Here is a 15,567-nt window from a genome sequence, read left to right on the forward strand (position 1 = left end):
AGTACTCGGCGTTCCAGCGCCTGAAAAGAAGAACTGAATTAACGAGGTTCGACTTTTGTTGCCGGGGTTCTGTGTTCACAATAGAAACTGCGAGTCTTTGTGATAAACCCATTTAGCTGGATCCTCGCCGGTTTTAGACAGTTTTAAAAAGTTTTAGTCTCCATTTCGGAAATGCGTTCTGAGGTTGCGAAGCTCCATCTGGGTAAATTACGGGAGCGGTGGCAGCGCGGTGGTAGCCGTTACCCTCGGGAGAGAACAATGCCTCCGCATCCGAACCCCGCTTTGAGGCGAGGACGAGCGCTCTGTCTGCAGCCGGAAATCGGTCCGTCTGCTTTTAACGAGGGAACGCTTCGACACGCTCCTCCTCCACGTGGGTCTTTCTGCGCCGAGCGGATGCGATGACATCAGAGAGAGATATTTATTGGATTTTATAAGAGCTTTCGGTAGACACACACACACACACACACACACACAAAAAAAAACCTCTGAGAACATTGCCACCTCAGAAAGAGGCTGGGAAAATGTCTCGCCAACACAGAATCAAAGTCATACCTGCCTCCTCTTCTTTCCCAGAAATGTGATTTCACATTATAATCCCACAAGAAGAAAAGGGAAAAGAGTCTTAAATGAACTGTTCTACCATCTCTACAATATCAAATACAATATTTAGTCACAAATACTATTAATAAACATTTATTTTCTAGGCCAGAGCCTGTGTTTCACATTATTCATGCCGATGATGGTAAAAGAGAGGAGGTGCAACAACAACCGAAATGGATTCGCTCTATCTGGGGAAAAAAAGCAGAAAAAAGAAGAAGAAGATAATCGCCTTATTTATACACGCTGATAATCTAGCGAACATAATGAAGTGGGAGCAGAAAAGCGAGCGCGCTGAAAAGAAAGCCCTTTTTGAAATGAAGTTTGTGTTAAACAGGACTCTTCAAACCGTTGATACGAAACAAAACGAGCGCCTTCATCGACAGAATCCTCCCTTCGGGAGGGTCATGTACTCATCTTCGAATATCACCCTTACAATGCCTTTGATGCATTGCTGATCTGAAAACATGCTTCTAACACATCCTATTGATTTGTATTTGACTTTTAAATTTTGCCCTCTGCCGAATACCGAGATGAAGACGGGCGTGGGAGGGAGGAAGAGGAGGCTAAAGAAGGGGTCCTAGTGGTCTTGGGAAAGAATAATCACGCCATTATTTCTTCCTCTGCCCCCCCCCGGTTTAAAATAGAAGCGGTCTATAGTGATCCTAAATGGGTTGATGAGGTATGCAAACGGATAGTATCAGAATAAATGTGCCATCTGACTCGATCTGGTCTGTGTAGATTCTGCTCACGGGTGACTAATCAATGCACAAAATATGAAGCATCTTCTTAGTTGCAAAAATGCAGATAAATTGTTTGTTTCAATTAGAAGAATCATATGGATGAGACAACTGTTGTTTTATAAATCAGATGGCTAGCAAGTTATTCATTCATAAATAAAACTCCCCTAAAAATGTATCCATGTTTTTTCCAACCAGTTACAATTTCTGACATGTGGGCGGTAGAGTTCCTGGCCCTTTCCAAACCAATACTCCAATATTTCTCTTCATTTTTGTAGTAAGGCTATAATGAGTTGACTACATTTCTTAATAGAATCATAAGTATAACTCTTTTTAAATAATTGAAATGTTTATTGTTCCACCTTACTCCTTCATCTAGTGACACTGAATTAGTTTCTTGCAAACAAAAAAATGGTACTTCTTATCCTTCAGCAGGTGAAAATCTTTTAATATTTCTTATTATTAGCTAAACCATTGCTGTTATAACTAGGTGTATACAGTAAATGTCTCCAATTACCAGATTCCCAAATTAAGGTTTGAGATGAACAGATGCATCTAATATGGTATATGGACAAGACATAATAGAAATGAAAGAAATAAAGCATTAAATCTGCATTAAGCAAGTTATCAGCTGATCCAATAGTTTAAAAGTTACTATGCCTTAAAAAAAGCCTGCAATTGCCTTGGGAAATCAATAACAGTGCATCTTTCTGTCGAGACAACATTCCTCTCAACTCCCCTTCTAAAACAGAAATTTGCTTTACTCAAGCTCTTATTTCATTTGTTAAAACCCATTGTGCCTGCAAGGTTGACAACAGCAAATGCATAAGTGGGCTCTACTAATCTGAATGAAATATTTCCACTTTCTTTCATCGTCCGCTCACTGTTTTACTCACTCGTTAGAGAGAAACAGGAGAATAGTTACCTGACTATACCGATTATTGATCACTTTACTGAACTGTTGAATGCAGGGATATTTAAAATTATTACTTTTTTTAGTATACGGTCCAGTCTGTAAGTATTTGGACAGTGACACAATCTCTGTTGTATTGGCTCTGTACTCCAGTACATTGGATGTGAAAAGAAACAAGGAATATGCAGACAGCCAGCTTTAATTTGCAGTTATTTACATCCATACAGGGTGAACCTAAAGTAATTGGCTGCTAAAGCCGTTTCTTGGCCACCTGTGTGTTGGTGCATCATTAGTTCATGCACAGTAAAGCTAACGAAAGGCGTGGATTTGAGTCTAGCCATCACATTTGCATTTGGAGTCTGTTGCCATTCTCTGAGGAAAAAAGACAAGTCAATGCTACTAAAGCAGGCCACCATGAGGCTGAGAAATTAGAATCAATCAATCAATCAGAGACACCGCCAAAACAAAAAACAACTGTTTGGTACAGTTTGGAACAGAACTGGAAAGAGAAGAATGTAGAGAAAGAAAGGGGATCCAAAGCACCGCACTCATCTGTGAAACACGGTTAAGGTAGTGTTACGGCTTGGGCGTGTATGGCTGCCACTGGAACCGGCTCACTTGTCTCGACGACGATGTGACTGCAGACGGCAGCAGTAGGATGAGTTCTGAAGAGTTACAGAAACATCTCATCTGCTCAGTTCCAACCAAATGCCCCCAAAAACTAAATAGAAGGTGCTTTACCTTGCAGCTGGACAATGGCCCCAAACACACTGCAAAAGAAACTCAGGGCCAAAAAATTGACGGGAACTGTTTCACTTGCTGAAGATAAAACTGAAGTCAAAAATCCCCCAAAACGAACAAAAACTAAAGATGGCTGCCGTACTGGCCTGGCAGAGTATGCCCAGTGTCTGGTGATGACCATGGGTAACAGACTTCAGACAGTCATTAAATGCAAAGGATTTGCAACCAACTACTACTAAACTGGATGACTTTAAGATTGTTAATTTCTCCAATTAGTTTTGGTCCCCTAAAATGGGGGGACTATGTATAAAAAGGCTTGTAATTTCTACATGGAGCACTTTATGTGGATGTAAGCTGACGGTCTGCACTTTAACCTCGTATATTGTTTCATTTCAAATCCAATGTGCTGGAACACAGAGCCAAAACACATAAATAAATAAATAAATAAATAAATAAACAAATAAATAAATAAATAAATAAAATGTGTCACAGTAAGGACTGCACTGTATATGTGAGTGAAGTCCTTTTGCCTCAAGGCCATTATTAGCTGTCTCCTAAGATAGAATTTAAAGTTTTAATTGAGAAACTATGCTTTTCAGTTCCATCAACCAATTACCATTTAAGTGGACTTTTCAGAGGTGACTTTCTGACTCGAAAATGAAAGCTAGCCATTATTAGCACAGTAATTTCTGCTTTCCTTTACCTCCAGAGCATGGTCTTTCATATCGTCTTCCTTCCAAATCATTAACATTTCACCGTTACCTCTGCTTTTGGCAGGGATCATCTTTAATAATGCAGCTACTTCGAAATCTGACATTTTTTGCAGACTGTAGAAAAGGACACTGCAGTTAAGTTTTTCCCTCTTTGAAAGAGCTTGTCAAACCTTTCTGTCTAAGAGAATGGCTTTTCAATACTCATTAATTCTTGCGGCGCAGGTGTCTTACGAATGTTCAGAAGTTCTTCTTATCCAATTTGCTTTTTTCTGTCGTTAATCCTGAAATATGATGAAATGTGACAGAAAAATACATGTATATTTTTCAACAAATTGTTCATAGTCTGTCAAGTTCTAAAATATGCAGCTTGATTAGTACTTTTATCATTCCTGTCCTAAAATTATAAAATTATGCACAGTAACTAACTACCAGTAAATATAACTACCAGAATTACTATTATTAAGACATTCAGGCAGTTCCAACACCTAGTTCCTGAGCTAAAGTCTGCACAGTTGAGTTCAGCCAGTTGTCACATTCCATGTTTTGTATTTAGTCCGGTTGGTTTCGCATTGCAACGATCCAATTAGAAAAAAAAGCGATTTGTATGTACAAGTGGGCAGTGGCACACCCAATCCTGGGCTATATAGGCTTCTATTTTTTCCTTATAACACACGCACTCCGTTTTGCAAATAAAAATAGCCTATAAAACCAGTGCATCACATTAGCACTTTGCTTCTGGCAGCCAGATGGGTGGTGATGTAACTTCAGTTCTCCTCCACAATGAAATGATCAGAATGCTAAATGATGCTGGTGGGGAAAAAAAAAAAAAAGGTCAGAATGCTTGCCGTTGCCCAGATACAGACGTGTGAAACTTTAATTTAGACAACCTGTTCGATGATAGCTAAGGAGCAAGGATCAACATGACTGAAAAAAGTAGCTAGATGGCACAATGTGTTGTCATCTGTCCTGTTGCTATTGTTATCTGTTATTAGTGGAGGCCTGGCTATCGGTAGCTAACTTACTGCTACCATGTGTGTGCTTATTCCAGCAGCAGTGCTATCTACTGTCAGGAGAGTGTAGTGCTGACTACTCAATAATCTCTGTGTGCGCGTTCCAACTCATTCAAAAAAAAAAAATTTTTTTTACCTCCTTTCCTTGGCTCTTTTCCTAGTATGGAAGGCCAAACAGGTTTAAAAAAATGTTAAATTGACGGCAGGAATTGTCAATTGTCAATTGTCATTGTCAATGTGGGTGCATTCCAATCGCGTATTTTATTCGTCCATTATTTCCAAGGTCCTTTCCTGACCTGGAAATTGATGGAGGTGCACCATCTCTGAGGTCATTCCAACCCATTAAATGCTCCTTCAAGGAGCTAGGACAGAGTTTCTCAACCCTGGTCCTGGGGACCCACTGCCCTGCATGTTGTAGATGTCTCCCTGTTCCAACACGTCTGATTCAAACAAATGGGTCGTTATCAGGCTTTTGCAAGGCCCACTCATTTGAATCAGGTGTGTTGGACCGGGGAAACATCTAAAACATGCAGGGCAGTGGGTCCCCAGGACCAGGGTTGAGAAACACTGACTAGGAGACTCCCAAAGAATTCTAGAGCAAGAAAACACAAGTGTATCCTTTGCAGAAGTATTTTTTTGAACGTGTGACATATAATAATCTACCTGTGAATCCACCTCTCCTCGTCTGCCACATCTGTCATTGACGTGACTTTGAACTGATGCTTAAAAGAGCAAGGTCGTTCCAACTGCCTTAACGTGTGATTTCAGATGTAAATTTCACATATTTCTTTACCCATTTGGCCATCCATACTAGGAAAGGAAAAAGATTAAGTGGTTGGAAAGCAGCCTGTGTGTGTGTGCCGTGCTGCACTGTTTGTAAAATGGATATTTTTGGCAGTGTCGCCTACCACTAATGTCGGACAAGATACTGATGCAGAGTTTTGATAACGCATTGTGAAACGAGCATGTTTAAGCTCAGAAATTGCTTTGTGAGGATTCCAGTTGCCATGTTGCCACAATCTTCTCTTTTTCTGAGGCTCAGACAGAGATTAGTGGTTGCGCGCCTGCATGTGGGCGTTTGCTGATTGGTCAGAAATTTTGTGGGGATTTGAGTTTTCAGTCATTCAGTTCTATCGAATCCTCTCTGACTCAGCTTCTGACTAAATATCAAATCTACTGTAACTGCATTTAATGGTTTTCCTCCAACCGCTGTCTTATGTAATCCTCAGCCAATATTTCTAGAAGGAACTTGATCTCCTCTTGGTTCCATGTACACCTGCGAGCGGGGCTCAAGGCTCCAGTTTGTCACAGATAAAATGGAGCTTTGTATGTTTTCCTTCTATTTGCAATATTCACCCAAATCACAGCCAACATTTCCTGTAATTGGACCACATAACGTTTTTGGTCTGGACCATCGTGGAACTGTGTTCTCACCAGCATCCAACTGCACCAGGGCTCACTAGGAAGAGTACTGAGACCGCTGTTTTTTTTAAGCTCACAGTTCACTTGTTTGGTGTGCACCCAAGTGTGGGTGGAGCTTTCACACCCCATAAAATGAGCAAACATAGAAAAAAGTTTGACAGAGCTGCACCAATCAAGGTAGGTGTGAAAGCACTCTTATTTCCAATTTGAAAATGCATTTCTAGGAAAGTTCCACATAATATCTGGTTGACCGGCATTGCAGTAAAACTGAATGTCCACAATAAGATGACCACTATCTCAACACCATCTACAATAGTGTATGCATTACTATACTGTAAGTGTTCTGTTATTTCAGGGCACAAAAGTCGGCATGGCATTTTAAGACTCCTGCTGTGGCCTCTTGATGAAATGGGCATTCAGCATGCAGGTAACAGCAGAGACAGCCTTGCTCTCTGTGACCTTAGGATCGTGAGGGCAGCACAGAGTCAAATTTGCACTTGGACGTAGTTCACTCCTTCGATTAACCTTGCGCGCCATATTGCATCCCTCCAGAGACCGTTTAACCGAGACCTGCATTTCGGGGCATTTTCTCATACTAACTTGTGAACTATCAACTACTTTCAGCACCCGACATCCTTCACAGCACTTTTTGTCTGTGCATGGGAAGGAGACTGGCGTGGATGGCATGATAATTCAATACGAATTACACTCCATAGCACAATGCAACCAGGTGCACTTTAACTTTATTTTCAAACATGTTCGGCTTACTCAGTATAACAGAAACCCAGAGAGGAGACATTAGTAATCCTCAGTACAAGCTTGTACTGTCTCCGAGAAGCTGGCTAAAAATGCCATGCCCTGGTGAACATGCAAAATGAAATAGTCACTGCCTCTAATTTAAGGTCAATAAAGTTCTAGCAATAGCTCTAAGAAAATGACTGGACATTGCATTTTTTTGTGCCTCCAAAGGCAAATTTTAGCAAACCACAGGGATTTTTACTCAATAAATTAAAATACAATGAAACATGAAGATGGCAGTCTATTGATTCAATCGACTCTAAATAATAAAATAAACACATTTATTTAAGTTTTCATCTTTCCGCAAATGCAAGCATAGCATTAGCTGCAAGCAATATGCAGCAGGGTCTGTGCAACAAGGTTTGTTCCTCGCATAAATTAAACCATGCAGACCATTTACTTAAAGCCCTAAAGACTCATTGTCATGGCAACGCAGGAAAAATATCTGATAGATCTGTAAATGTCATATCTATAATAAATTAGTTTAGATGCTAAAGGCAGTGATATTATCATACAACTGTTTATCATTTCTAAGGCTTTCCAGCAATAAATATACACACTCATGATTTATGAAGGCATAGATTTATTCATTTTTATCCCTTTTTATGTATTTATTTTTGGATAAAGTAAAACACACTTTGCAAATTAAATGGATAATGACCCTGTCTGCCACAGCGATAGAGTAAAGCGATTATATTATGTATGATTAAGTTTTTATGACAATAGCTTTGCCGTCATACTGATTGAAATTTAATTGCATGCAATACCACTTAATTGTCTGTTATTCACAAAAACACATTTGCTCAGAAATTGCGCCTCTACTCAGAAGTATGCAAGACACACATTCAGCAGTATGCAAGACACGCATACAGTAACAATCAGACTTTCAGTGTGAACGTACAAAGTTACAGACATATGCTGCATGTCAATCCCTGCACATTGTGCAAAACTGTCAGAACAATATGATTCATTAAAAAAATAAAATAGAAAGAGCGGAACAATTATAACAATCATTGAAATAGTTTCTTTTGAAAGACACAAAGATCAATAAGTTTATTTATCTGATGATTTTAGTTTCCCCGTTTTTAGGCACATGACCCACCTGCCAATTCAGTGGTTTGATACTACACTGCACATATTACATGTAATTAAAGTAATTAAATAATTGTTTAATTGCAAAATTACATAATACAATACAATCTGTCAAAAAGAAAAGCGCTTGTGGCAGAGAACATGCAATGCACCCACTGCAGCAGGAAAAGGGAGAAAAGGAACACGTTATGTTGGTGCCACAAAAGCTTGTTGAACAGTTATGGTGGTGGGTTTTATGATTGGATAATGCCCAGTTAAAACTACCCTACTTACACTCATAAGCGGTAGTGCACAAGCACTGTTAAAATACCTCTAATGACATACTGACATAAATACGCATTTTCATGATTGGCAGAGATTTGTGCCATACTGTTTGATAACTGTGGTTTATACAGTTTTGACAGCTGAGAAATTGTATGGCCATATATCATATCCCATAGCACACAATCAGAATTACATAGACTAATGAATGCAAGACTTGATTTATACACCAACCAGAGCAGGTCACATATCCCTCAGACAAATGCTAGTTTAAATGGACAGTAGTTATAATTAATAATGCTCTCAAATCACCCAAGGTCACAGTTTTAGTTCATGGCTGAAATAGTCCAATCATTAATACAGACATTAATATACCATTAATATACCACAGCAATAAAGTAGCTTATTTTTAAAAATTCAGTTAATGATTAAGGTCACTTAAGTTGTCCAAAAAAGTCAGACTCTCCCCCTCCCTAAATGATCACATTTAACATTTTTAATGGGCGCCCGACCCATTTTGACCGATGACCATGGTTCCAATTATTTCCATAGGTGTAATATGCAAAGGAATGCCAGAATGTCAAACGCTGGTGGAAAGAAATGCTATTATACTGATGAATATATCATATTCATGAATTCATTTAAAAAATAAGTACGCAAAAGTTATAGTAATGAGCTTACATGACATGGTTTCCAGCATCTGAGTAATTACACCTGCCCATGCTTTTTTTCACAATTATATTTTACATCTGCCTGCTTCAGAAACTTCTGTTCACTTCACTATTTAAATTACGATGTGACTCAGGAAACATCTGGTACGCTCTGCTTCCCAGAAAAGGAGAAAAAGAAAAGCTGAGCAGACTGAGCCAAAGAGAGCAGGTGACCTTTGAGACAATGGATTCACGTGGAAAAAAGTATGAATTTGGGGTTATTCTTCCTTGCGTTTAGGATTCACTTGAATGGAAGATTCGGTTTTGGTTATTTTTACAACCTTTCTAAATTATGCTCTGCTCCTGTATTCACACCAAATATCTGCCCCTGCATATTTTTGATGACATTAAGCTCAAACCGCTGATACAAATTGTGCTTCAGTTTTGGTTGTTGACCCACATTTTGACAAATGTGCTACAAATATTTAGCGCACAGTGGGATTTCTCCCTCAATGCATTGAAAAGATATTTTGAATGAATGATCTCCACATTGGCACCACTGTTCTGACATGAACCTTTTTCATCTCATCATAAAACCTTCCGTCCTATGGATTATGCTTTCATTTTCCCCAGTAATGTACAGTAAAGGTGTAGCAGAAACTGCAATGAGAGATACTGCTGGTACCAACATCTGATCGAGCTCCTTCGCTGTTTACATTCAGTACTGCTCCAGGGGGACCACGCTCAAAGACCTGGACTTTTAATGTTCTCCAGAACAATGTCTTTATAAAATACATGAATGATGTTATCACAGATTTTCTGGAAAAGAATGAATTCCCCCCTGATATCAATTGTCATACTCTTAGGTTTTGAATTTATTTTATTCAAGGCTTATCTACTTCTTTTGCTCTCAATCTTAATAGAACACACTACAGACAGGTTTCTCTTGGGGAAAGTGAAATTTCTCTGTTGAAAGCAATATAAAAACATGGTTATGAGCCAGGCAAGAGACAAATCTAAGCTAGGAAATGTTGGTCTAATAAATTCATGGAGACACACCTAGCAAACTCTCAAACCGAAACAGTCAAAACGTTTACACCTGTCAAGGCCATTAAAGATAACGGTGGTGTATCGCTCGCTCTACCTTCACAAATTAAAAAGTCTTTTTAAATGCATATTTGTCCTGACTTGTACAGGTATAACCTAAACTGCCGTTTCAGAAGAAACTAATGCATTTCATAGCTGTTCAATTCAGAATAAATACATATTCGGAATTGCATAGATATGAAATAAACTGCCGGTTCAGAAGACGCTAATGCATTTCTGGATAAATTGAATTCTGTCTTTTTCCGCTGATCAAGGGAAGCTATTCTCCAAGTCAGTCTTTGGGAACTGAAGGAAGCGGCTCTATCCACACAGGTAGTTAAGCTGGAGGAAGAGTGTTATTCCTCCTGTGCAGTGAAGGGCGTTATAGGTCTGGCGATGTTGGACTCGTTCGTTCCTGTCCGCAAGCTTGCGCTTCCCATCCAGATAAAGATTTTGCACTGAACACGATGCCCTTTAAAAAGTGGCAAGAGTTATTACATTTGCCTTTCCCCCTCCTTGTGATGACATCAAATGGTAAATTTAAAGGAGCCATTTTAATGCCTCCTACCACGCATATATCTGTCAGCTATCTTGCTTAAGTTTATCTCTCACTTAGCTCCCAGTACATATGACTGGAAAATTTAGCTTGGGTTTAGATGTTTTACTCATAAAACGAATTACCATCTACTTTAATTTCACCAAGTAAACCAAGAACTGCGAATCGACAGCACGTGGAATGAAAAGGAGTAGAGAATACATGAAACTGTATAGACAGTCAGCGATAGGGGAATGGTTAGCTGGCTACTCCTACCGTTACAAAAGAGGGTTAATAGACCTTTACTAGTCACTGCAATTCAGGACCTCAGTTTAACCATCTGATACAAAGGACAGAACCTTCTACAGCACCGTGGAAAAGGGGCCTAAGGTGCTCTAGTCAGGTGATTAGGCAATGTGTTACTTTGAGAAGGGCGCCCCATGACAGTGGGTTTTTAATTATTTGCATGAAAGACAGATTCTTAAACTGATACACCCACTTGTTCACACATACATTCTCCGCATGTTCACACACTTATGAGAAATTATGATGGCACAGATAAAAGAGGCACACTTTGACACATAATGCACTGCAGCTTTGAAAGCCAGATAATTAGTACAGAGTATGGCAGTAGGTCTACAATATGTACCACACCAGTTTCTGCCTTTTAAACAAGGGGACCAATGACTAACAGCCATTATACATCAACACTGGAGGCTCCTGATGTGGAAAAACTACAGAATTAGTACCCGAGCAGAAATATTGTCAACATGTAACATCATTTATATTAAGAGCATAGTATGTATGCATCTCATGGTAGGCAAACATAAAAGGGTAACAGACTACCGCATTTAAATGATGTCACCATTGAAATGGTTCTTTTTTCATCCATTGACTGGGGCCACTGAAAAACTCTGTTGGAAGGAGTTTCCTTACGCTGCGGACAGCATTGGGTGTAAGGCTGGGAATATAGCCCCTTCTTAAATGCACCACATTTCTCCAGCTGTTAGTATTGATTAATTATTCAATATATAGCATTCATTGATTATGTACACTAAAAAGAAAAGCAAGGATTCAGTCTCACACAATCTCATCATTATTATTATTATTTTAACTTCATGTATAACTCCTCTTACCATCTTTATGTATCAGTATTTTTTGGTCTTGAAAACATTAGATATATATTTTTTCTATTGAAATACCAAGAACTTTCTGGAATGAACATCTCATTGTCCTTCCAGTGTTTGATTCCCAAACTTCACCGTGCTGGGGAACACACCCCTTCTGTCTGTTAGCACATGGCAATGCTGAGGCAGTTTGTTTAAATTGCGCACAGAAACAGACGAAGCTGTCTTAGTCTGCAAAGAGGAAGCGACTTATCTAAACCTTTAAGGTCTGCAATGAACGATGACATGACTTGCAGAGTGATGCTGCAATAGATTCCACGGTTTGTGCAGAGCAACAGCTGCAAAGCCTGAGGTTCGGATATCACGGCAATTTGAAATTAGCTGATGCCTTTCACGATTAAAATAATTCAAGACTTTAAAAAAAAAAAAAAAAAAAAAAAAATGATATCTACAATTGCAGCAATCCACACTGTTGCGCCTGTAATCTTTGCACACACATTACCCAGAGTGCCTGCTGGGTTTGAACCCTTCTTGAACCAACAAGAGAATGTGTGAAATAGACATGGCATGGGTCATATCCTGAAAAAAAAAAATACTTGTACAAGGAATTGTTATGCTGCCAAGTGAAAGGATTGCCAAAATCCATAAGATGAAAAAGATTTAACACTTGAATGTGCACTCTTAATTTTTAATTTTCTTTTTCTTGATTTAAAAAATGTGCATGTGTGTAAATCTGCTCACTTACAGGTTTTTCAAATGCTAAAGTGTGGTCTTTAATTTTGGGAAAGCCGTTAAATGACCAATTAACCAAAAAAAATAAATCCATACTAAATGGACGACAGGTCAAAAGGAAGGGGTAGTGCTGACTGAATCCAGGCTGTGGACTCAGAGAAAGCTGCCATGGCCAGAGTGACTCACCGCGTGTCTCCAGACCTCTGCCACAGGACTCCCCTGGACCTGCCAGACCCTGCCTGACTGAGTCAGGCACCAGCACACACTGATTCCATCTGTGCGTCTTCCACCTGCCAAAAACCAGACACACGACCATCCTTATGCAGCGTCTGAAAAAACATCTGCCCTGCATCCAGCAGCATTTGCACAGCCACTTCTCAGGCTGTTCAACTGCATACTGTATTGCCTGTATTCAGTAAAATTAACCCAACAAAAAATTTTTTGGGGCAAGTTTACCTGTAGGTTGGACAAACGGGGAGTGACTCGCATTCTCTTTCTTCGTAAAGGGTGTCTGGACATTCCTGCCCATCATTGGCTGATCTCTGGACGATGATTCTGTATCGTGATTGGGTGGCTGGAGTTGAGTTGACTTGGGAATGGAAAACAGAAATGAAACTTCAGCATCATAGCAGGATCTACATTATTGAAATATCTCATAGGCAGGTAAGGATGAAGATAAAATAACACGTGTGCCTGTATTCATGCTTGGCAAGTAACCTAAACAAAAATAAATGTTGTGCATGCTCAAAAAATGACCAAAAGTTTATTAAGCACTAAGGGGAGGCACCACCCCTTAATAGGAAAAAAAAAATCCTTTACTCATATCAAAATTGACATATGGAACCAAAATCATTGTTTTTGACGACGGTGCTTAAACTGCTTTAGAATGCTGGATTTTGTAGCGCATTGATTTTAGAACTGTGAAAAGGCCGAGGTGTCCCTTTACTGAGAAATAAAAAAATAAAAATTAAAAAAAAAAACCTGGACTGGAAGAAAAAAAAAACCTGAACTGGATGAAAAAAAAACTGGACTGGAAGAAAAAAAAACCTGGACTGGAAGAGGAAAAAAACTGGACTGGAAAAAAAATACCGGACTGGAAAAAAAAAAAACCGGACTGGAAGAAAAAAACCTGGACTGGAAAAAAAAAAAAAAAAACTGGACTGGAAGAAATAAAAACCTGGACTGGATGAAAAAAATACAGAGCCCCTTAAGGGTCATGGTGGGGATTCCTTTTTATTTTTATTTTTTTGAGCTACTTTTGCGTACCCTCGCAATGCTTTTGCATTACCTCACAACGTTTGACATTCACAACAATTACACGCAGGTTACCTTTCCGTGCAACTCTGGTAATTCATCTTGCCCTGGCTCTACATTTTGGACGGTGTAGTGACATGCGCCCTTTTGTAATGTCTAATGTTGATAAAAACGGAATGTCATCGCTTGCAGTGATTTGTTAACGTCGTTTTGTTAAGGGTGTTATGTAAGGAATAAACACAATGGGCTGTCCCGTTATTGGAAATTATACAACGGCTTGGCTGAATACTCAATTCTGACTGGTCCAAGGGTGGGCATAGCGTGTACCTGCTTAATAAACAAGAATAACTGAGACTGCTGTCACTGCCAAAAAAATGCATATGTGTCAAAGATCCATCAAAGATAACTGAAATAATATAAAACCAAGCCAAAGACAAACACATTCCAAAGAGCCCTACTTATTTACTGACAATGTACTGCTATATTAGTGCTGCATGTTTTGGGAATTAAAGCAGACTAGCAAGTTTAGGGATGCCTCAAACAACAGGTTATACAACTACTAATAACAATATTTGCAAGTTACGCCAGTGTTCCTAGTGTTAATATTTGCAAGTTGCATCAGTGTTAAATTAACTGGTAACATAATTTGCCGTTTTTGTTCAGAGGTGAAAGAATGACTTTATTTAAAGGACAATTTGGTGAGCTTGTATTCAGGCAAGAGAGATTTAATGTGTCTGCTCACGAGACTCTCTTAACACAGAGTCTTCCCACGCTTTCTCCCATAATTTCCTAATGGCCTATTTTATTCTTTCTTCTCTGCTGTATATTATTCTGTCACTTGCACATGGAATACTGATGTTTTCCACGTGCTACTTAACATTTCCATTTTAACCTTCTAATGTGCAAGCCATCTTACGATCCAGTATAAACCGTTTGGACTGCCTTCAGGCCAGAATTCTTTATTTCAGTCCTGCTGTAAAGGATGAGACATTTTTTTTCTAGTTTCTAAAGTAAAGTTGAAATGTTTTAAAGCCTTATACATATATTAACACAATAATTTGCTGTCAGTATAATTAAAAAATTATAAACATCTAATAATCATTCTTAACTATTTCAGTGGAGAATGCAGCTATTCAGGTCCACATTACTGCACTTGACATAAAACAATTTTGCAGGTATTATAAAAACAAATGAGTAACCTCCTTAAATGCATAACTGAAATTCAAGATTAAACTGTATTCCAAAACAAAGGAACTGAACTTCAATATACAGCAAAGAGGCACATATTTGGCAAGAGGACATATGGAGACTGAAATATTATTTTTTGTTTAAATCAAGGTTTTTTTTTTCTTACATCAAGGCTAAATTACAGTGCATTAAAAATCCAAATTCAGGCCTTTTAAAAAGTCAACAAAAAGAAAAGAAAAAAATGGACATTGTAGCTGGAAAAGCAAAAATATCTGACTTCATCTGAAAGACATGCTGTCACACACTACACTACAGCCCAAAGACATGCTGTCACATACACACACACCCTTGAAATGGCCCTAACTTTCCTTACGGCAGCCCTGGTCGCTTCTCAGAAACAATACCTGGTTGGCAGGTAACAGGACAAAGTGTCCATTCGCTGAAAGGAGTCACAATGCAGTCTTTCTTGCAGGGAAGCACACAGGGGCGAACGGTGTCTGGCCGTGACGAATCTGGGCATCTAGGACAACAAGAAGGGACCTTGATTTTATCCCTCAGCATTGAAATCTGATTTCCTTTGATTTTCAGGCAGGCAGCAGATATGTGTTTTCCCTTCAGACAAAACGTGATGAAGTAGCAAAATAATGATTTTGTCTACATTTCTCATTTTTATTTGAAATGCCGAGAATTCGATTCTCAAAAATGCAC

At 39.0% G+C, this 15,567-nt stretch overlaps 1 protein-coding gene across 7 annotated transcripts in view; it reads right to left on the reverse strand.

Annotated features, from left to right (window-relative positions):
• Window positions 1-15,567, reverse strand: part of thsd7ba (thrombospondin, type I, domain containing 7Ba) — a 157,256-nt gene that overhangs the window by 33,479 nt on the left and 108,210 nt on the right. For all 7 annotated transcript variants that reach the window (XM_035392654.1, XM_035392652.1, XM_035392647.1 and 4 more), the window contains exons 11-13: window positions 15,264-15,379; window positions 12,874-13,006; window positions 12,604-12,707 (exon numbers count right to left, since the gene is read on the reverse strand). In XM_035392654.1, coding sequence (XP_035248545.1) covers window positions 12,604-12,707; window positions 12,874-13,006; window positions 15,264-15,379 — 353 coding nt within the window. The remainder of the gene's footprint in view (window positions 1-12,603; window positions 12,708-12,873; window positions 13,007-15,263; window positions 15,380-15,567) is intronic.

The sequence above is a fragment of the Anguilla anguilla genome, chromosome 15 (genome assembly GCF_013347855.1).
Source record: "Anguilla anguilla isolate fAngAng1 chromosome 15, fAngAng1.pri, whole genome shotgun sequence".
Classification (NCBI taxonomy): Eukaryota; Metazoa; Chordata; class Actinopteri; order Anguilliformes; family Anguillidae; genus Anguilla; species Anguilla anguilla.